General features: G+C 47.1%; 1 protein-coding gene across 1 annotated transcript in view; it reads right to left on the bottom strand.

Moving 5' to 3' along the window:
• Window positions 1–23,092, bottom strand: part of LOC144600182 (calcium/calmodulin-dependent protein kinase type II subunit alpha) — a 94,677-nt gene that overhangs the window by 9,721 nt on the left and 61,864 nt on the right. The window contains exons 7-13 of the mRNA XM_078411668.1: window positions 19,265–19,367; window positions 15,214–15,297; window positions 5,282–5,376; window positions 4,040–4,162; window positions 3,638–3,721; window positions 1,577–1,619; window positions 204–244 (exon numbers count right to left, since the gene is read on the bottom strand). Coding sequence (XP_078267794.1) covers window positions 204–244; window positions 1,577–1,619; window positions 3,638–3,721; window positions 4,040–4,162; window positions 5,282–5,376; window positions 15,214–15,297; window positions 19,265–19,367 — 573 coding nt within the window. The remainder of the gene's footprint in view (window positions 1–203; window positions 245–1,576; window positions 1,620–3,637; window positions 3,722–4,039; window positions 4,163–5,281; window positions 5,377–15,213; window positions 15,298–19,264; window positions 19,368–23,092) is intronic.

Here is a 23,092-nt window from a genome sequence, read left to right as displayed (position 1 = left end):
CATGAACATGTTGGGCCGAAGGGCCTGGTTCCGTGCTGTATGACTCCATGACCATCCTCCAAGGTATGAGTAACATTACCAATATTCAGCCGCCTCTCAACTTGCTAATCATGTCTCCCACGTCCCAGCAACGATACCCAAACACCATTGGTCAGAGACAACGGGACAGAGTTGACGGGGAAAAATGTGAAATCTAAACTTACCTTCACACCATCGGCCTTCCTGCCGCCTGAGTTCTTCCCTCCTACAAGCAAACACAACAATGTTAGAAACAAAGAGCTGCAGATGCTGGTTTGTACCAAGGATAGACACAAAATGCTGGAGTAACTCAGCGGGTCAGGCAGCATCTCTGGAGAAAAAGGGTGGGTGACGTTTCGGGTCGGGACCCTTCTTCAGTCTAGAAGTAGAGGGTGGAGGTGAGAAAAGACCAGCACCAATCTGGGCCGGTCACAAATGACCTCAGGCAGAGCGTTGCCTGCTTGGCCCAGTGTTGGCCGGGGAAGGTGTGATCTCAAGAGGGAAACAATGAGAAGAACTGTGGAACTGGTTAAATGATTAGGGTGGAGGAAGGGGGCAAGGGGGAAGGAAGGGAGTGCAAGTAGAAGTCACTTAAAATTTGAGAATTCAACGTTCATACTCTAAGCTACCCAAGTGAAATATGAGGTGCTGGTCCTCCAGTTTGCATGTGGCCTTACTCTGGCAATGGAAGAGGTCCAGGACAGAAAGATCAGTGTGGGAGTGGGAAGAGGAGTTGAAACGGTTAGGAACTGGGAGATCCCACATGCCTCACTCAGCCTCACCTTAAACCTATCTTTTATGGTTCTCGATTCCTCTACTCAGGGCAAAAGACTCAAACTATTCCTCTCATGATTTTATACACCTCTATAAGATCATCACTCATCGTCCTGCGCTTCAAGGAATAAAGCCCTAGCCTGTTCAACCTCACCTATCCCTTTTCTCCTGGGTTTGTAGGGTAAAATTGCCCCTCGTGTGCAGGTGAGGGGCAGGTGATTAAAGAGGTGTTAATGGAAGAAGGTTACAGGAAGAATAAGTGCAAAAAGGATAGGAATAGATTGGGGAAATGCACAGAGTTTACATGTTCTCCAGAGATGGTGCCTGTACAGAGTATTTTACCCAGAGTAGGGGAATCGAGAATCCCAGAGTAGGGGAATCGAGAATCAGAGCACATAGGTTTAAGTGAAGAGGAAAAGATTTAATAGTAACCTGAGGGGTATCTTTTTCACACAATGGGTGGTGATGTATGGAACGAGATGCCAGTGGAGATAGTTAAGGCAGGTACTATCACAACATTTAAAAAACATTTAGACAGGCACATAGATAGGATAGGTTTAGAGGGATATGGGGCAAATGCAGGCAGGTGGGACTAGCATAGATGTGGCATGTTGGCCAGAGTGGGCAGGTGGGGCCGAAGGGCCTGTTTCCATGCTGTATAACTCTATGACTCTATCTAATAATGGGGATTGCTGTGAAAGCCAGCACAAGGCTGATGGGCTGAACAGCTCCCTTCTATGCTGTGAATAGAGTGGGTACAGGCATGGAGACAGGTTTGTCTTACCTGAGAAGTTCCGTGTAGCTAACATTGTGGTGAGTATTGCACCCTGGAAACAAAGAAAGAGCCAGTGAGGACGGAAATTATTCACACTATTCACCAACGTGATACATCACAGAGACACAAAGAACGGCAGACATTGGCATCCTGAGCAAAACACAGAGTGCAGGGGGAACTCAGTAGATCAGGCAGCATCTGTGGAGGGAGTGGACAGATAATGTTTCGAACGGGACCCTTCTTCGGAGCGATGGAGTTGGTAGAACTGAACGTCTGATGGCTCTGGGCCTGTGCGCGCTGGAGTTTAGAAGGATGAGGGGGGACCTCATTGAAAGTTACCGAATAGTGAAAGGCCTGGATCGAGTGGGTGTGGAGAGGATGTTTACACTAGTGGGAGAGTCTAGGACCACAGGGCACAGCCTCAGAATAAAATGACGTACCTTTGGAAAGGAGATGAGGAGGAATTTCTTTAGCCAGAAGGTGGTGAATCTGTGGCATTCATTGCCACAGACAGCGGTGGAGGCCAAGGCATTGGGTGTTTTTAAAGGGGAGATTGACAGGTTCTTGATTAGTAAGAGTGTCTGGGTTTACGGGGGGAAGGTAGGAGAACGAGGTTGAGAGGGAAAGATAGATCAGCTATGATTGAATGGCAGAATAGACTCAACGGACCGAATGGCCTCATTCTGCTGCTATGACATGGAAAGCTATTGGAAACTATAGTTAAGAATGGAGTGAGAGCACACTTTGAGAAATGTAAAGTGCTTTTCGGGAGCCAGTATCGATTTGCAAAGGGCAGGCTACATTTAACAAACCCAACTGAATTTTTAAAGGAAGCGATGAACACATTAGACAGTGGACTGGCTGTTAACGTCGACACAAGAGACTCCAGATGCTGGAATCCTGAGCAAAACACAGAGTGCTGGAGAATCTCAGCAGGCCAGGCAGCATCTGCAGAGAGAGAAACAGTTAACGTTGCAGTCAAAACCTCTTGAACAGAACCAGGGAATGGAGAAAAGAAACAAGAGAAAAACGGACTCAAAAGTGCTGGAGGAAGCCAGCGAGTCAGGTAGTATCTGTGGAGGGGATGGACAGTTGATGTTTCGGGTCGGGACTCTGCTTCAGGAGGGCAGGCAGTGGCGCAGTGGTAGAGTTGCTGTCTTACAGCGCTTGCAGCATCGCACATCTGGGTTCGATCCCGACTACCGGCGCTGTCTGTACGGAGTTTGTATGGTCTCCCCGTGACTGCGTGGGCTTTCTCCGAGATCTTCGGTTTCCTCCCATTGTCCAAAGACGTACAGGTATGTTGGTAAATTAGCTTGGTAACTGTAAAAATTGTCCCTGGTGTGTTTAGGATAATGTTAATGTGCAGGGATCGCTGGTCGGCGTGGACTCGGTGGGCCTGTGTCCGCGCTGTTTCTCTAATCTAAACTGAACTGAACTTATTCAAAGTGCTTTGAGGAGATTTCACAGTGGAATGCAGGCACAGGAGATTACAGGCATTAGAATGTGATCAAAATACAAAGTGCTGGAGGAAGTCAATGGGACAGGCAGCATCTTTGAGGGGCACGAATAGACAACGTTTTGGGTCGGGACCCTTCTTCAAAATCCTACCAAGTCTGGTATCAAGTTGGCGCAGAGTCAATAGACAAGAGCTGTGGAGTCGGACAAGTGGAACCTTTATTACACATAGAATTAGTTTAAGGGTTTTAAGGTTGTGCTTTTTATTACATTTCTGATCTTCCAAAAACGCTTTTTTAACCATTTCAAGGATCTGCAGATGTATCAATATTGAGTTCAGGCAGCATCTGGGGAGGGAAATGGACGGGAGACTGGGGAGGGAAAAGTTTCAGGTTAAGACCCTTCTTCATACTGATTTGAGTAGGGGGGAGATAGCTGGAAAATAGAGGTGGGGGCAGGACAAAGCCTGGGAAGTGATAGGTGAAGAAATGAGAAGAGTGCAGATGCTGGAATCTTGAGCAAATCACAAAGTGCCGGAAGAACTCAGCGGGTCAGGCAGCATCTGTGGAGGGAACAGACAGACAGCATTTTGGGTTGGGACTTCTCACTCACCTTAAGCTTCCTGCGGGCATTGAATTTCTTCAGGCAGTCGACAGTCTCTTGCCGGTGCATGCAAGAAGCCACCGTGGCCCGGTGCTGTGAACACAGAGAGTACACTCAGATTATCCCCCATCACCGACTCTCCCAACCCACCGGTCCTTTGCCATGGACTCTCTCTCACATCACTGACCCTCCCACCTACTGAATCCCCTCACACTCTTCCCCACCACCCACTCTCCCCACCCACTGAATCCCCCTCCCATGGACACCCTTCCCCATCACCGATTCCCCACCCACTGAATCCCCTCCAAACGGCTATCCCCAAACCCCACCCAAGCCGCCGAGCTCCATGCCAATATCAGATACCATGGTGTTCCGATGGCATTGGGGGCATTGCCAGATGCTTTAACATACCGAGATCCAGGGGTGTTTAAGGGCCTCGGCGGCCGAGATGCGTTTAGCAGGGTTTATCGTCAACATCTTGTTGATGAGATCTTTGGCCTCAGGTGTCACCGTGTCCCACTCCGGAGACGGGAACTGCAGAGGGGAAGAAAACAACAGCAAACTACCACACGTGGTCTCATCACCCCTAGCAACCAATAGGCCTAGGTCACCCCTAGCAACCAGTAGGCCCAAGTCACCCCTAGCAACCAGTAGGCCTCGATCACCTTTAGCAACCAGTAGGCCAAGGTCACCCCTAGCAACCAGTAGGCCAAGGTCATTCCTCGTAACTAGTAGGCCTAGGGCACACCTAACAACCAGTAGGCATAGGTTATCCCTCGCAACCAGTAGGCCAAAGTCACCCCTAGCAACCAGTAGGCCAAGGTCAGCCCTGACAACCAGTAGGCCAAGGTCATCCCTAGCAACCAGTGGGCCAAGGTCACCCCTAGTAGCCAGTAGGCCTATGTCACCCCCAGCAACCAGTAGGCCATGTCTATGAGTTCATAGGAGCAGAATTAGGCCATTCGGCCCATCAAGTCTACTCTGCCATTCAATCATGGCTGATCTCTCTTTCCATCTCAACCCCATTTTCCTGCCTTCTCCCCATAGCCCCTGACACCCATACTAATCAAGAGCCTATCAATCTTTACCTTAAAAATACCCAATGATGTGGACTCCACAGACATCTCTGGCAATGAATTCACCACCCTCTGGCTGAAGGAATTTCTCCTCATCTAAAGGCGCTTCCTTTTATTCTGCGAGTAATTGACGATGATGGTTTACCAAAATAGACACAAAATGCTGGAATAACTCAGCGGGTCAGGCAGCATCTTTGGAGAACATATAGGAGCAGAAATAGGCCATTCGGCCCATCGTCTACTCCGCAATTCAATCATGGCAGATCTATCTCTCCCTCCGAACCCCATCCTTCTCCCCATAATCTGGATAGAACATGGATAGTTGATGTTTCAGGTCAGGACCCTTCTTCCAAACCATTACCTCTCTGTGTTCTCCAGAGATATTGCCTGACCCGCTAAGTTACTCCAGCACTTTATGTCTTCTTTTTAACTCATTGTGTTACTGGTTACTGCATCTGCTGTTGGTTGCAGTCCAACCCAAGGCAACGAGCCATCAGCACCCTCACAACCCCCACGCCCCACCCCTCAACCTCTGCGACCCACACTCTCAGCAGTAACGCACGGTCTGAGCACTCACATCGTAAGCTCCAGCTTTGATCTGTTGGTAGAGTCTGTGTTGGTCTTCATCCCAGAATGGGGGGTAGCCAACCAGGAGAATATACAGGATGACTCCTAGTGAAAGAACCAACAAGGTCAAGACGTCAATGGGGATTGGTATTGGTTCATTATTGCCATGTGTATAGGTGATGCCATACAGTAGTATTGCGTGGAAACAGGCCCTTCAATCCAACTTGTCCATGACGATCATGGGGACTTAACATAGGTGGGTAAATGGGGCCAAAGGGCCAGTTTCCGTGCTGAATGACCCAATGGCTTTCACCAAGATACCCCATCTACACTTGTCCCCCCTGCCTGTGTTTGGCCCATATCCCTCTAAACCTATCCTATCCATTACCTGTCTAAATGTACGTCTTACCTCCAAAGACGTACAGGTATGTAGGTTAATTGGCTGGGTAAGTGTAAAAATTGTCCCTAGTGGGTGTAGGATAGTGTTAATGTACGGGGATCGCTGGGCAGCACGGACTTGGTGGGCCGAAAAGGCCTGTTTCCGGCTATATATATATGATATGATATGATATGATATGATATGATATGATATGATATGATATGATATGAAATGCTTCTTAAACATTATGATAGTACCTGCCTCAACTACCTCCTTCGGCAGCTCGTTCCATACACCTACCACTCTTTGTATTAAAAAAGTTCCTATTAAATCATCGCCCCTCTCCTTAAACCCATGTTCTCTGGTTCTTGATTCCCCTACTCTGGTCAAAGGACTCTGAGCGTTTACTTGATCTATTCCCTTCATGATTTCATACACTTCCTCACAAAATAAAAGAAACGAAATGAGGTTCGGCACACATTGTGGGCCGAAGGGCTTGTTCCGGTGCTGTACTGTTCTATGATATTTATTAAAGTCGATGCAGAAATGCAAGCTGATTTATTTTGCTTGCGTTTTTCCTCACAACCTCCCAGTGTTTATCTAGGTCTCTTGGTGTCTGATTTACATTGTCAGTGAGGCTAAACGCAAATTTGGAGGATCAGCATCTCATATTTCGCTTGGACAGCTTACAGCCCAGTGGTATAAGTATTGATTTCTCCAGCTTCAGGTAGCCCCGGCATTCCCTCTCTCTCCATCCCTCCCCCACCCAAGTCGCACTAGCTTCTCATTTTCACCTAACAAACAGCTAACAATGGCCTGTTTCCTTTATCATTGTTACTTTTTTTGCATATCTTTCATTCATTGTTCTTTATCTATCTACATCATCGCCTATATTTCTCGTTTCCCTTACCCCTAACCAGTCTGAAGAAGGGTTGCGATCCGAAATGTCACCCATTCCTTCTCTCCAGAGATGCTGCCTGTCCCACTGAGTTATTCCAGCATTTTGTGTCTGTTCTGATAAATCCCTCACTCCTTCCAGACCTCTGACGCATATCAATGGTTGCAGGATCCGATTTTAATATAATTTCTCACTTGCATAATGAGATTTGTCGGTAGTACTGAAGGATCTGAAAATTTCTCAATGGGGACATTGATATTTTCATTAATTTAATTGCGCTGAGAGTTTGCAAGGCAAACAGGAAGGAATGGTGAAATTATATCAATATTTGGCTAATGAGCAGAAAACAGACGGCCATCTGAAAGGGGTCATTGTAGGGTTGGTAAACCCTAACTAGTGTTGTGTTGGGACCATAACTATCACATTAATGACTGTGATGGGTGCAACACAAGGCAAGGGGTGAGGGGGTGATCTTATATAGGTATACAAAATTAGGAGAGGAATAGATCGGGTAAAAGCACAGAGTCTTTTTGCCCAGAGTAGGGGAATCGAGAACCAGAGGATATAGCTTTAAGGTGGGGGGGGATATGTTAAAGGAACCTGAGGAATAACTTTTTTACACCAAGGGTAGTGGGTGTATGGGACAAGGTGCCAGTGGAGGTAGTTGAGGCAGGTACTATTGCAATGATTAAGAAGCATTTAGACGGGCACATGGATAGGATAGGTTCAGAGGGATATAGGCCAAATGCAGGCAGATGGGACTAGTGTAGATGGGGCATGTTGGTCAGCGTGGGCAAGTTGAGTCAAAGGGGCTGTTTCCATGCTGTATGTCTCTATGACTTTATAAGAGTTGGTCACCCATCTTTGTTCTCCAGAAATGCTGCCTGACCCGCTGAGTTGCTCCAGCACTGTGCCTATCTTTGGTATAAACCAGCATCTGCAGTTCTTTTATCTCCATATTTGCTCTTGTAATATAAGAAAATAACTGCAGATGCTGGTACAAATCGATTTATTCACAAAATGCTGGAGTAACTCAGCAGGTCAGGCAGCATCTCGGGAGAGAAGGAATGGGTGACGTTTCGGGTCGAGACCCTTCTTCAGACTGATGTCAGGAGGGCGGGACAAAGGAAGGATATAGGTGGAGACAGGAAGATAGAGGGAGATCTGGGAAGGAGGTGGGGAAGGGAGGGACAGAGGAGCTATCTAAAGTTGGAGAAGTCGACGTTCATACCACCGGGCTGCAAACTGCCCAGGCGAAATATGAGGTGCTGCTCCTCCAATTTCCGGCGGGCCTCACTCTCTTGTAATGTTGGCTGGGCGGGGAATATGATACTGGACACCAGGGGGAGCTCCTGGGCCATTCGAAGCGCAGATCCCCCACATCCGTATGGAGCAAGTCACAACCTCGTCTAGAAACTGTCTCAAGTCAAGTCAAGTCAAGTTTATTTGTCACATACATATGCAAGATGTGCAGTGAAATGAAAGTGGCAACGCCTGCGGATTGTGCTAAACTACAAAACATAATTTTTTGTTAACACAAAAAATAAATTAATACAATAAATTAAATTAGTCCCTGGTGATATCCTGGTGAGTCTCCAACAACCCACACCAACTACTACACATGTGCTGTAGAGAGCATTTTATCAGGATGCGTCACAGCATGGTTTTGGAACAGCTCCATCCAAGACCACAAGAAATTGCAGAGAAAATGTGTAGGGAGGGCTGGACAGATGCGAAAAGCTGGACTAACTCAGTGGGTCAGGCAGCATCTCAGGGGAAAAGGAATAGGAGACGTTTCGGGTCGAGACCCTTCTTCAGACTGAGAGTTAGGGGAACGGAGAATGGGATGTACAGACAGTACTTAGAACAAATAAATGGAAGATATGCAGAAAGCAACAATAATGAAGGAAATGTAGAGCCCACACTGGCCCATTGCTGTCTGTGGGATAGGTGATAACGTGTTTGCAGAGTGTTGTGGACGCAGCCCAGACCATCACACAAACCAACCTCCCTTCCATTCACTCCATCTACACTTCACGCTGCCTCGGCGAGGCCACCACAAAATCAAGGACCAGTCTCACCCACCCGGTCATTCCCTCTATCCCCTCTCCCATCAGGCAAGAAGTACAGAAGTGTGAAAATACATGCCTCCAAATTCAGGTACAGTTTCTTCCCGTCTGTTATCAGGCAACTGAACCCTCCTGTCAACAACTAGAGACTGCTTTTGACCTCCCATAGAAAACAGAAAAGTAGGTGCAAGATTAGGCCATTCAGCCCTTTGAGCCAGCACCGCCATTCAATATGATCATGGCTGATCATCTAAAATCAGTACCCTGTTCCTGCTTTTTCCCCATATCCCTTCATTCCTTTAGCCCTAAGACCTAAATCTAACTCTCGCTTGAAAACATTCAGTGAATTGGCAGAGAATTCCACAGATTCACAACTCTCTGGGTGAAGAAAATTTTCCTCATCTCAGTCCTAAATGGCCTATCCCTTATTCTTAAACTGTGACCCCTGGTTCTGGCCTCCCCAAACATCGGGAACATTTTTCCTGTATCTACACTGTCCAATCCTCTTAGGAATTTTATATGTTTCTATAAGATCCCCTCTCATCCTTCTAAATTCCAGTGAATACAAGCCCAGTCAACCCATTCTTTCATTATATGTCAGTCCCGCCATCCTGGGAATTAACCTGGTGAACCTACGCTGCACTCCCTCAATAGCAATAATGTCCTTCCTCAAATTAGGAGACCAAAATTGTACACAATACTCCAGGTGCGGTCTCACCAGGCCCTGTATAACTGCAGTAGGACCTCCTTGCACCTAAACTCAAATCCTCTCGCAATGAAGGCCAACACGCCATTAGCTTTCTTCACTGCCTGTTGTACCTGCATACTTACGTTTAGTGACTGATGTACAAGGACATCTAGGTGTCGTTGCACCTCCCCTTTTCCTCATCTGACTCCATTCAAATAATAATCTGCCTTCCTGTTCTTGCCACCAAAGTGGATAACCTCACATTTATCCACATTATACTGCATCTGCCATGCATCTGCCCACTCACCCAACCTATCCAAGTCACCCTTCAGCCTCATAGCATCCTCCTCGCAGCTCACACTGCCACCCAGCTTTGTGTCATCCGCAAACTTGGAAATGTCACATTTATTTCCCTCGTCTAAAACATATATATATATTGCAAATAACTGGGGTCCCAGCACTAAGCCACTAGTCACTGCCTGCCATTCTGAAAACGACCTGTTAATTCCTACTCTTTGTTTCCTGTTTGCCAACCAGTTCTCTATCTATGAGCTACAGGAGGGAATTGCATTGTTGATTAAGGAGGATGTCATGGCTGCATTCAGAGGTGACATTACGGACAGTTCGTCTCGTGAGGCTATATGGTTGGTGCTGAGGAACAAGAAAGGGATGATCACCTTGTTGGGGGCGTATGACAGACCCCCAAATAGTCAACAGGAATTAGAAGAACAAATGTGCTGGGAGATTGCAGCCAGCTGCAGGTCAAATAAGGTTGTTGTAGTGGAGGATTTTAACTTTCCCAATATAGACTGGGGAAAACATAGTGTGAAGGGTTTAGATGGGGTGCAATACCGCAAAAGTGTTCAGGAGAGTTTTCTCAAGCAGTGTAGAGGCCCCCACATGTGAGAGGGCAACGCTGGATCTAGTATTGGGAAATTTGGAAGGGAAAGTTAATGAGGCGTGTGTGGAGAAGCCTTTTGAGACCAGTGACCACAGTTCGATTAGGTTTAAGATAGTCATGGATAGGGACGGAGAGGGTCCACGTGTTAAAATGCTCAACTGGGGTAAGGCCAACTTTGAGGGTATGAGAGAAGGTCTCACTCAAGTTGACTGGTGCAGGTTATTTGAGGGGAAAGGAACATCGGCCAAGTGGGATGTTTTTAAAAGTGTACTGAAGAAAGCTCAGGATATGTACGTCCCTGTTAGAGTGAAGGGCAAAGCAGGCAAACGTAAGGAAGCTTGGCTGACGAGGGAAATTGAGACGTCAGTCAAAAACAAGAAGGATGCATGGGACAGGTATAGGCAGCGGGGATCAAGTGCAACCCTGGAGGAGTTTCGGGAACTAAGGAGTATACTAAAAAAGGAAGTCAGAAGGGCAAAAAGGGGCCAGGAAATAGTTCTGACAGGTAGCATTAAGGACAATCCCAAAATATTTTATAAATACATAAGGGGGAAAAGGGTAACTTGAGAGAGAGTGGGACCTCTCAGGAATCAAAGTGGTCACCTCTGTGTGGAGCCACAGGAGATGGGCAAGGTCCTCAATGAGTATTTCTCCTCTGTATTTACCAAGGAGAAAGACAGTTGGACAGAGGTAATTGGAGCAATCACTGGAAGTGTCTTTGAGAGCAATCAGGGTTACCGTCAAAGAAGTACTCAAGGTACTGTTGTGTTTGAAGGTAGACAAATCTCCAGGGCCTGATCAGATATATCCGAGGACATTGCGGAAAACTAGACAGGAAATTGCAGGAGCCCTGGTTAAAATTTACGAGTCGTCTTTAAATACAGGAGAGGTCCCGGAAGACTGGAGGGTGGCAAATGTTGTGCTTCTTTTCAAGAAGGGCTGCAAAGAAAATACTGGGAACTATAGGCCGATGAGCTTAACATCTGTCGTTGGTAAGTGACTGGAGAGTATTCTGAGGGATAGGTTAGACAGGCATTTGGATGGGCAGGGGCTGATTAGGGATAGTCAGCATGATTTTGTACGTGGGAAGTTGTGTCTCACAAATCTGATTGATTTTTTTGAAGACGTGACCAAAAAGGTTGATGAGGGCAGAGCTGTAGATGTTGTGTACATGGACTTCAGGAAGGCATTCAACAAGGTTCCGCATGGTAGGCTGCTCTGGAAGGTTAGATCACATAGGATCCAAGGAGAGATAGCTGAATGGATATCAAATTGGCTCCATGGAAGGAAGCAGAGGGTAACAGTGGAAGGTAGCTTCTCGGACTGGAGGCCTGTGACTAGTGGTGTGCCTCAGGGTTTGGTGCTGGGCCCGTTACTGTTTGTCATCTACATCAATGATTTAGATGAGAACATACAAGATTAGCAAGTTTGTGGTTTTTCAGATAGTGAAGATGGTTGTGAACAATTGCAGCCGGATCTGGATCGATTAGCCAGGTGGGCGGAGGAATGGTTGATGGAATTTAATACAGAGAAGTGTGAGTTGTTGCATTTTGGGATGTCGAACAAGGGCAGGACCTACACAGTAAATGGTAGGCCTCTGGGTAGTGTTGTAGAGCAGAGTGATCTAGGAGTACAGGTGCATGGTTCCTTGAAGGTCGAGTTGCAGGTAGATAAGGTGGTCAAAAGGCTTTTGGCACTTAGGCCTTCATCAGTCAGAGTATTGAGTATAGAAATTGGGAGGTCATGTTGCAGTTGTATGAGACATTGGTGAGACTGCATTTAGAATATTGGGTTCAGTTCTGGGCATCATGTTACAGGAAAGATACCAGCATTTTGTATCTACCTTCGATTTAAACCAACATCTGCAGTTCTTTCCTACACGAGAGGTTGAGTGGGCTGGGTCTCTATTCCATGGAGCGCAGGAGGATGGGGGAAGATCTTATAGAGGTATACAAAATCATGAGAGGAATAGACCGGGTAGAGGCACAGAGTCTCTTGCCCAGAGTAGGGGAATCGAGGACCAGAGGACATAGGTTCAAGGTGAAGGGGAAAATATTTGATAAGAATCCGAGGGGTAACAAACGGTGGTGGGTGTATGGAACAAGATGCCAGAGGAGGTAGTTGAGGCTGGACTATCCCATCCTTTAAGAAACAGTTAGGCAGGTACATGGATAGGACAGGTTTGGAGGGATATGGACCAAGCGCAGGCAAGTGGGACTAGTGTAGCTGGGACATTGTTGGCCGGTGTGGACGAGGTGGGCCGAAGGGCCTGTTTCCACACTGCATCACTCTCTGAATCTATGACTCTAATACCCTACCCCCCAATACCATGTGCTCTAATTTTGCACACTAATCTCTTGTGTGGGACCTTCTACTTCGTTGGAGACCATTGAATTAGCTTTTATCGGACTTTATTCGACTTTATCTTGCACTTTATTCTGTTTCTGTACACTGTGAATAGCTTGATTGTAATCACGTTTCATCTTTCTGCTGACTGGATAGCAAGCAACAAAAAAGGTTTTCACTGTATCTCGGCGGCACAGTGGTGCAGCTTTAGAGTTGCTGCCTCACAGCACCAGAGACCCAGGTTCGATCCTGACTACTGGTGCTGTCTGTACGGAGTTTGTATAGTCTCCCCGTGACAGCGTGGGTTTCCTTCAGGTGCTCCGGTTTCCTCCCACACTCCAAAGACGTGCGGATTTGTAGGTTAATTGGCTTCGGTAAATATTGCAAATTGTCCCTAGTGTGTAGGGCAGTGCTAGTGTACGGGGTGATCACTGGTCGGTAACGAGTCGGTGGGCCGAAGGGCCTGTTTCTGCGCTGTATTTCAAAAATAAACTAAACTGAGCTAAACACGACAGTAAACTAAACTAACTAACCAACCTCGTGTGTCGGAAGGATCTGCAGATGCTGGTTTACCTCCTCTGGAGATAAACCTCCTTCTTCAAGTCTGAAGAAGGGTCTCGACCAGAAACGACAGCTGCTATCCATGTTCTCCAGAGATGCTGCCTGACCCGCTGAGTTACTCCAGCACTCTGTGTGAAGTGCAACACAAATAACCAACCACGATTTGTTGGGAGTGGGATTTGAACTCATGAATCTCTGGCTGGGAGGCAACAGTCCCACCAGGGTAAGATGGCTGGCTGTGACTGACTTTGCAAGGAACACCCTATCCCTAACCACCTGATCTCCTTTGGGTCCTAACCCTGTCACCCTGGAGATATATGTTCCACAACAACACTCTCAGATTGGCTCACCTCGACTAAAAAATCACAAATATTGTTCTGCTTTTGTATGATGTCTTGCTGGAATAATATTTGTATAAAATCATGAGGGGAACAGATAGGGTGAATACACAGAATCTGTTACTAGTTTAGTTTCGTTTTTCCACTGGGTGGCGCCACAATGGCAGCCTCGCCTGCAGCCTGTCTGTCTTTTTCGTCTTTTTTTTGTTATTTTTGGTGTGTTGAGAAAGTATGTATTAATATTCCCTGGTTTGTTTTATGTGGGGTGTGGGCGGGGCGGTCGGAGGAAACTTTTTTTCAATCCCTTACCTTGCCGGAGATGCGATTGTTTTCTGGATCGTATCTCCGGTCGCTCTGCGGCCTAACATCGTGGAGTTGTTCGGGACTGACTTTGAGCCCCACCGTGGGGCGTGGACATACCATTGGAGCCGATTCCTTGCCTGGGATCGACGCTCCAACCGCGGCCTGTGGACTTTAACATCAAGGAGCTCGCAGTCTCGGGCTGCGACCGATGTCGTGAAGCTCCAAAGCCGCACGACATTCGACAAGCCCCGACCGTGGTAGATCGCCCTGCGTGGGGGAGTTGAGAATCGCCCCGATGCAGGAGCTTGATCGCCCCGAAGAGGAAGGCTCGCCGCCGGCTACGGGAATCAAGATCGTCCCGTCAACGGAAGGTTAGAGGCCACCGACCGCTGGAGGACAAAGAAGGGAGAGATTGAACTTTTTTTCGCCCTCCATCATAGTGAGGAATGCGGAGGAGTCACTGTGGTGGATGTTCATGTTCAAATGTATTGTTTGTGTTCTGTTGCATTCTATTGGTATGACTGCATGGCAGATGAAATTCCTTGTATGTTGCAAAACATACTTGGCTAATAAATTATGATTATGATTATGATTAGTTTATAATTATTGTCACGTGTACCGAGTGAAAAGATTTTTTTATTGCATGCTATCCGGTCAACGATAAGATTACAATCGAGCTGACCACAGTGTACTGATGATACAGGATAACATATAGTGCAAGTTAAAGTCCAGCAAAGTCCGATTAAAGATAGTTTGAGGGACTTCAATGAGGTAGATGGGAGGTCAGGACCGCTCTCTAGTTGGTAATAGAATAGTTCAGTTCTCTGATAATCTGGAGGTGTTCTTTCTCAGTCTTTTACTAGTAGGGGAATCAAGAACCAGAGGACATAGGTTTAAAGTGAGAGAGAAAAGATTTAATAGGAACATGAGGGGCATCTTTTTGACACAGATGGTGGTGGGTATATGGAATGAGCTGCCAGAGGAGGCTACTGATTGCAGGGACTATATCAACATTTAAAAGACATTTGGACAGGTACATGGATAGGAAAGGTTTTAAAGGATATGTGCTCAATTTCATTCTGTGGATGTAACAACATCAGACAATCATGCCAATCTCTGGAGGATAAGCACAAAGTGCTGGAGGAACTCAGCAGGTCAGGCGGCATCTGTAGAGGGAAATGAACAAAGGATGTTTCAGATCAGGACCCAGATCAGGATTTGGACGAATCAGTCTGAAGAATGGTCCCGACCCAAAATGTTTTCTGTCCATTCCCTCCACAGTCATTGAGTCATAGAGTCATACAGCATGGAAACAAGCCCTTCAGACCAACTCACCCATGCTGGTCTGGATGCCCCACTAAACATTATCCCATTCACCGGTGTTTGGCCCATATTCCTCTACACCTTTCTTATCCATGTACCTGTTCAAATGTCTTTTAAATGTTATTATTATACTCACCGCAAGCCCACAGGTCCACAGGTTTAGCATAGGGATCCTTCCTCAAGACCTCAGGGGAGAGATACCCAGGGGTGCCGGCAAAGCCTAGAGAGAGGACAAAAACAACAGATAGAGTCATAGATTCATACAGCACGGAAACAGGCCCCTCAGCCCAACTTGCCCACGCTGACCAACATGCCCTATCCACTCCAGTCCCACCTGCCTGTGTTTGGCCCATATCCTTCTAAACCTACCCTATCCATGTACCTATCTAAATGTTTCTTAAATTTTGCAAATAGTCCTTGCCGCAACTACCTCATCGGGCAGCTTGTTTCATACACCCACCACCCATTGTGTAAATGTTACCCCTGAGGTTCCTATTAAAACTTTCCTCCCTCACCTTAAACCTATGTCCTCTGGTTCTCGATTTCCCTACTCTGCACACTTACCCAATCTATCCCTCTCATGAGTTTGTACACCTGATCTATTCCTCTCATGAGTTTGTCCACCCGATCTGTTCCACATTTGTGCACAGATATTGGAATTTGTCCAACTGTTTGAATGAAGTGATTCTTCAATCTTCCTTTCACTCCCCAGTGGGGGCTGGAAACAACACTGCTCCTCTCTCTGCTGTGTGGAGTTCTGTAGCCAATTTTGTTCCCCCAGTTCCGTTAATTGTAACATTTAAAAATGACATAAAGTGCTGGAGTAACTCAGTGGGTCAGGCAGCATCTCTGGAAGATATGGGTAGGTGACATTTCGGGTCGGGACCCTTCTTCGGACTGGGTAACGTTTCAGTCTGGGACCTTCCATCAGACTCAAGAAGCCTGAAGAAGGGTCCCAACCCGAAACGTCGCCTATCCATGTACTTCAGAGATGTTGCCTGACCGGCTTGGTTACTCCAACACTTTATGTTCTACATTGCTAAAAAACAATTCGTCTGATCACAGACAAATACGCAACGTACTGGAGTAACTCAGCGGGTCAGGCAGCATCTCTGGAGAACATGGATAGGAGACGTTTCAGGTTGGGACCCTTCTTGCCACTACAAGCCCACAGGTTTAGCCCTGGACTGGGAAGAGATACCCACTGGTGCTGTTCATGTGGGTTAGGTTTATAGGTTAATTGGCTTTGGTAAAAATTGTCAATTGTCCCTAGTGTGTAGTATAGTGCTAGTGTACGAGGTGATCGCAGGTCAGCATGCACTTGGTGGGCCGAAAGGCCTGTTTCAACACTATATCAATAGTAAAATTTGTGGACAATTAGCTTTGAAAAAAGCTGAAGGTTTATAAGGCACTGGTCAGACGGCATCTGGAGTATTTTGAGCAGTTTTGGGCCCCATTTCTGAGGAGGAAGAATGTCCAGAGGAGGTTTACGAGAATGATCCCAGGGATGATTGGGTTTATGTACGAGGAACGTTTGAAGGCACTGGGCCTGTACTCGCTAGAGTTTAGAAGGATGAGGGGTGATCTCATTGAAACTTACCGAATAGTGAAAGATCTGGATAGAATGGACGTAGAGAGGATGTTTCCACTAATGCAAAAGTCGAGGACCAGAGGGCACATCCTCAGAATGTACGGATGTACATTTAGAAGAGAGATGAGGAGGAATTTCTTTAGCCAGAGGGTGGTGAATCTATGGGATTCATTGCCACAGACGGCCGTGGAGACCAAGTCTTTGGGTGTTGTTAAAGCAGAGATTGACAGGTTTTTGATTAGTAAGGGTGTCAGAGGTTATATGGAGAAGGCAGGAGAATGGGGTTGAGAGGGAAAGATAGATCAGCCATGATTGAATGGCGGAGCAGACTCGATGGGCCAAATGGCCTAATTCTGCTCCTATGACTTATGAACTTATAAATGCTGGCATTGTCAGCAATGTCCAAACCTATGAATGAATCAAATTTTGAACATGACGTCTGGTAAATTGCTTGTGCTTAATCACCCTTTTCGAATCCAATAAGAAATTCCATTCCCTGGTCTCTTGGATGAAGTGCTTTGGAACACTTTTGCTACATTAAAGGTGCTATATAAATGAAAGTTGTTGTGTGAGTCAGCAGATGATAATGGTTTCTTAAAGAGAGAGATGGTGAATTTTCTGACAAACACGCACCACATTACAGACCTTGAAGGTTTCCTGTGTGTGGCTTTTCAATGCAGTGCTGTGAATATTTTCACAATGCAGTGATAACTCTATTTGTGAATGTCTACAGATTACATATACAACTCGCGTGTAATCCATTTGCCTCCTTCTGTTTGATCCAAAACCAAATATTATAATTACAGTTTCTTCCCCTCTATTTTCAGGCTTCTGAACGTCCTTCCGTAAGCTAGGGTACTGTCCAACAAGTCTGGTCTCGGCCAGAAACATCACCTGGGGTGGTACGGTGGCACAGCGGTAGAGCTGCTGCCTCACAGCGCTGGAGACTTGGGTTCGATCACGACCTTGGGAGCCGTCTGTACAGCGTTTGTACGTTCTCCCTGTGACTGCGTGGGTTTTTATCGGGTGCTCAAAGGCGTGTGGGCTTGTAAGTGAAATGGCTTCTGTAAATTGCCCCCTGTGTGTACGATGGAACTAGTGTACGGGGTGATCACTGGTCAGCATGGACTCGATGGTCGGAAGGGCCTGTTTCCATGCTGTATCTCTAAACTAAAATACTAAACTAAACTATCCATATTCTCCACGGATACTGCCTGACCTGCTGAGTTACTCCAGCACTCTGCCAATTTTTTTGTAAACCAGCTTCTGCAGTTCCTTGTTTCTACTGTTCAAAAAATGACCCCTTCCCCCCCCTCCCTCTCCCTTCCCTGTACCCCACCCTGGACTGGCACCCATTCCTTCCCCCCTCCCTCTCCCTCTCCCTTCCCTGTGCCCCACCCTGGACTGGCACCCATTCCTTCCCCCTCCCTCTCCCTCTCCCTTCCCTGTGCCCCACCCTGGACTGGCACCCATTCCTTCCCCCCCTCCCCTTTCCCTCTCCCTTCCCTGTACCCCACCCTGGACTGGCACGCATTCCTCCCCCCCCCTTCCCTCTCCCTTCCCTGTGCCCCACCCTGGACTGGCACCCATTCCTTCCCTTCCCCACCCCCTTCCACCTACATTCCTTAGTCTGGCTTTACACTTCTCACCTTTACCTTTTAGAGATACAGCTTGGAAACGGGCCCTTTGGCTCACCGAGTCCTCGGCAACCAGCGATCACATGAGCATGATTCTATGCACTAGGGACAATTTACAAATTACAGAAGCCAATTAACCAAATAAGCTGCACGTCTTTGGAGTGTGGGAGGAAACCGGAGCACCCGGGGAAAACTTACAGGGTCACAGTGGGGAGAACGTGCAAACTCCGTAGTCAGGATCGAACCCGGATCTCTGGTGCTGTAAGGCAGCAACTCTACCGCAGTGTCACTGTGCCCCTTCTATCTTTATCTCACACCTTTTATCATTTCATCTCTGGCCTTTGTCCACCCATCTGCCTATCAACCACCCCTCACATGTATCCACCTATCACTTGCAAGGCTTTGTTCTGCTCCCACTTCTCTTCCATTTTTCTCCCCATCCCACTATAATCAGGACCCAATGTCCACAATGGGGTAGAGGTGAATCGGATAATACCCTGGCTTACGGAAGGACCATTCAGAGCCTGATAACAGAGGGGAAGAAGTTGTTCCTGTACCTGGTGGTGCTCGCTTTCAAGCTTCTGTATCTTCTGCCGTATGGGAGCGGGAAGTAGGAGGAATGACCAGGGGGGAACAGAGGCCATATAAATTACAAATGTGCACGCCTTTGAGATGTGGGGGGGAAGCCGGAACACCCGGGAAAAAGCCCACGTGTTTACAGCGGGAATGTACAACCTCTGTACAGACAGCACCTGTGGTCAGGATGGAACCCGGGTCCATGAGGCAACAACCCTACCAGTGCACCACCATGATGCCATCTCAGTTTGGGATCTTCTCCAGGGATGCTGCCTGACCTGTTGAGTTACTCCATCACTCTGGGTCTTTTGGATCGAGATCAAGATCAGATCGTCCATTACCTTACTTCCACCAGAATAAGACCCTGCACACAGCAAACTCACCAAACCAGGCCTGTTGGTCCCCTTCAACTTCAATGGCCAGGCCAAAGTCGGCCAATTTCACGGCGGCTCCTTTGTTCTTGGAGGCGAGAAGCAGGTTCTCCGGCTAGAAAGAAATGGAGAGGAAGAGGTCAGATTGAACGTGGAAACAATCTATACAATCTGTACAGCACAGGAACAGGCCCTTCGGCTCACAATGTCTGTGCTGCACATGATACCAATGTAAACTAACCTACTCTGCCTGCATTGGAAAGGGTGCAGAGAAAACTAAGCTGGGAAGACTGCAGAGAAGACATACAAGGATGTTGCCAGGAGGGCCTGATCTACAGGGAGTTGTTGGGCAGGCTAGGGATCGCAGGGCACAGTGGCGCAGCTGTAGAGTTGCATCCCTTACAGCGCCAGAGACCGGGCTCGATTCTGACTAAGGGTGCTGTCTGTGTGGAGTTTGTACGTTCTCCCTGTGACCGAGCAGATTTTTTCCGGGTGCTCTGATTTCCTCCCACACTCCAAAGACGCACAGGTTTGCAGGTTAATTTGGTTTTGGTAAGTTGTATAATTGTCCCTAGTGTGTGTAGGTTAGTGTACAGAGTGCTGGCTGGTCGGCGTGGACTCGGTGGGCCGAAGGGCCTGTTTCTGAATTGTATATCTAAAGTAAAGTCTAAAGACTTTAGTCCTTGGAGTGCATGAGACTGAGGGGTGATCTTATAGAGGTGTGAAAGATCATGAGAGGAATAGATGGGGGGAATGCACAGAGTCTTTTACCCAGAGTAGGGGAATCAAGAGCCAGAAGACGTAGGTTGAAGGTGAGGGAGGGAAAGATTCAATAGGAACCTGAGGGGCGACCTTTTTACACAAAGGGTGGCCATTTGGAATGAGCTGCCGAAGGGGGTAGTTGAGGCAGGTACTATCACAATGTCTAAAAAACATTTGGTCAGGGTAGGTTTAGAGGGATATGGGCCAAACACGGGCAGGTGGGACTAGTGTAGATGGGGCCTGTTGGTCAGCATGGGCAAGTTGGGCCGAAGGGCTTGTTTCCATACCGTATAACTCTATGATTCTCTTTGACTCTTTGACTCCATGCACATTATCCATATCCCTCCATTCCATGCATATCCATGTATCTATCCAAAAGCCTCCACCACTACACCCGGCAGTGTGTTACATAGAAACATAGAAAATTGGTGCAGGAGTAGGCCATTCGGCCCTTCGAGCCAGCACCGCCATTCAATATGATCATGGCTGATCATCCAAAATCAGTATCCTGTTCCTGCTTTCTCCCCATTTCCCTTGATTCCGTTAGCCCTAAAAGCTATATATGACTCTCTCTTGAATACATCCAGTGAATTGGCCTCCACTGCCTTCTGTGTTCCAGGCACCCACCACACAATATCCCATCTTTATTCTCCACACATTCCCATTTGCCACTCCCTACAATTTACAGAGGGCCAATTAACGCACAGACCCACACGTCTTTTGGATGTGGTAGGAAACCGGAGCACCCCAAGGAAACCCACGCGGTCACAGAGAGAACATTCAAACTCCACACAGACAGCAGCCAGGGTCAGGATTGGTGTAAGTGAGCCAGTCCTGTTTGTGTGCTAAATAATTCTACAGCACTAATATTTTCAGAGATAAATATCGACCTCATTCATCCTACTACAAAGTGCCTTTCACACAGAGAGGGTGGTGGGTTTATGGAACGAGGTGCCAGAAGAGGTAGTTGAGTCAGGTACTATAACAACATTTAAAGCCAGGTACATTTGGACAGGTATATGCATAGGAAAGAATGGATCGGCTGGGTTTATAATCACTGGAATTTAAAAGGATGAGAGGGGATCTTATTGAAACATTAAATTCTTAAGGGATTGGACAGACTAAATGCAGGAAAAATGTTCCCAATGTTGGGGGAGTCCAGACCCAGGGGTCACAGTTTAAGAATAAGGGGTAGGCCGTTTAGGACTGAGATGAGGAAAAACATTTTCACCCAGAGAGTTGTGAATCTGTGGAATTCTCTGCCACAGAAGGCAGCGGAGGCCAATTCACTGGATGCATCCAATGAAGAATTAGATATGGCTCTTAGGGCTAACGGAATCAAGGGATATGGAGAAAAAGCAGGAACAGGGTACTGATTCTGGATGATCAGCCATGATCATATTGAATGGCGGTGCTGGCTCAAAAGCCTGGATGGCCTACTCCTGCACCTACTTCTACGTTTCTATGAAAAGTTCAGAGAGATATGGGCCAAATGCAGGCAGGTGAGACTAGATTAGATGGGGCATCTTGATAGGCATGGACGATTTGGACCGAAGGGCCAGTTGCCGTGCTGAAAGACTCTATGACTGTAATTGCTTGCTGCAAGGTTGAATGTTGTCAATAAGGTTCTGCCTTGCCACCTCACAGTGAACAGATACTGTATGCAAACAGATGTAAAGCAGTATGGAAAGCTGTTGACAGCAAAGACAGAGGGCAGGCAGTGAGCATCCGGGATGTTAATTGAATTGCAAATAATAGACTGCTAGAAAGTACATAAGCATAGAACAGTACAGCACAGGAACGAGCCCTTGACAGCACAATGCCTGTGCTATCTGACTTGCTGAGTTACTCCAGCACTTAGTTTAATTTAGTTTTGTCTTATTGTCACGTGTACCGAGGTATACATGACAATTCTTATTTGCAGGTTTGTAGACACATTACTCTAAAGATAATATAATAAACAACAAAAAAGGGGTAGGCTTGAGGAGTTGTCCGAGAAACGTCACCTATTGATGTCCTCCAGAGATGCTGCCTGACCCACTGAGTACTGCTGCACTTTGTGTCTATTTTACCTACAAGGAGAGGTTGGACAAACATGGATTGTTTTCTCTACAGCATCGGTGATTGAGAGGAGACCTGATAGAAGTAAATACAATTATGAGAGGCCTAGATTGGGTAGACTGTCAGAGCCTTTTTCACAGGGTAGAAATGTCAAATACAAATGTCAAAGGTCATAGCTTTAAGGAGAGAGCGGCAAAGATTTTCACTCAGAGAGTTGTAAATCGGTGGAATTCTCTGCCTCAGGAGGGAGTGGAGGCCAATTCTCTGGATGCTTTCAAGAGAGAGTTAGATAGAGCTCTTAATGATAGCGGAGTCAGGGGGTATGGGGAGAGGGCAGGAACGGGGTACTGATTGTGAATGATCAGCCATGATCACGTTGAATGGCGGTGCTGGCTCGAAGGGCCGAATGGCCTACTCCTGCATCTATTGTCTATTAAAGGAGACCTGTGGGGCAAGATTGTTTACACAGAGTGTGGTGGGTGCCTGTAACACACTGCCAGGGGTGGTGGTGGAGGCAGAGGCGAGAGTGATGTTTAAAAGACTTTTAGATGGACACATGGATATGGAGGGAATGGAGGGATGTGGATCTTGTGCAGGTACGGGAGATCAGGTTAACTTGCCATCATATTTGGCATGGACATTATGGGCCAAAGGACCTGTTCCTGTGCTGTACTGTTCTACATTCTATGTCTCAGGTTCCAGGACAAACTGCCTAAAAGGCCAAGAGAAGCAGATTCAATGGGGATGGTCAAAAAGGAATTGTCGAGATGGTGCCCAGAATCTAATTAAGAAGTTACAGAGTCATACAGCTTGGAAACAGGTTCTTCGGCCCAACTTGTTCACACCGCCCATCTGAACTAGTTCCATTTGTGGACATTTGGCCCATATCCCTCTAAACCTTTCCTATCCATGTACCTGTCCAAGTCTTCTCTTTTAAATGTTGTTATAGTAGATGTCCCAACCACCTTCTCTGCAGCTCGTTCCTTGCACCCACCACCCTCTGTGTGAAAAATTGCC

The sequence above is a fragment of the Rhinoraja longicauda genome, chromosome 14 (genome assembly GCF_053455715.1).
Source record: "Rhinoraja longicauda isolate Sanriku21f chromosome 14, sRhiLon1.1, whole genome shotgun sequence".
NCBI lineage: Eukaryota > Metazoa > Chordata > Chondrichthyes > Rajiformes > Arhynchobatidae > Rhinoraja > Rhinoraja longicauda.
This window is presented reverse-complemented; position numbering and strand designations above follow the sequence as displayed.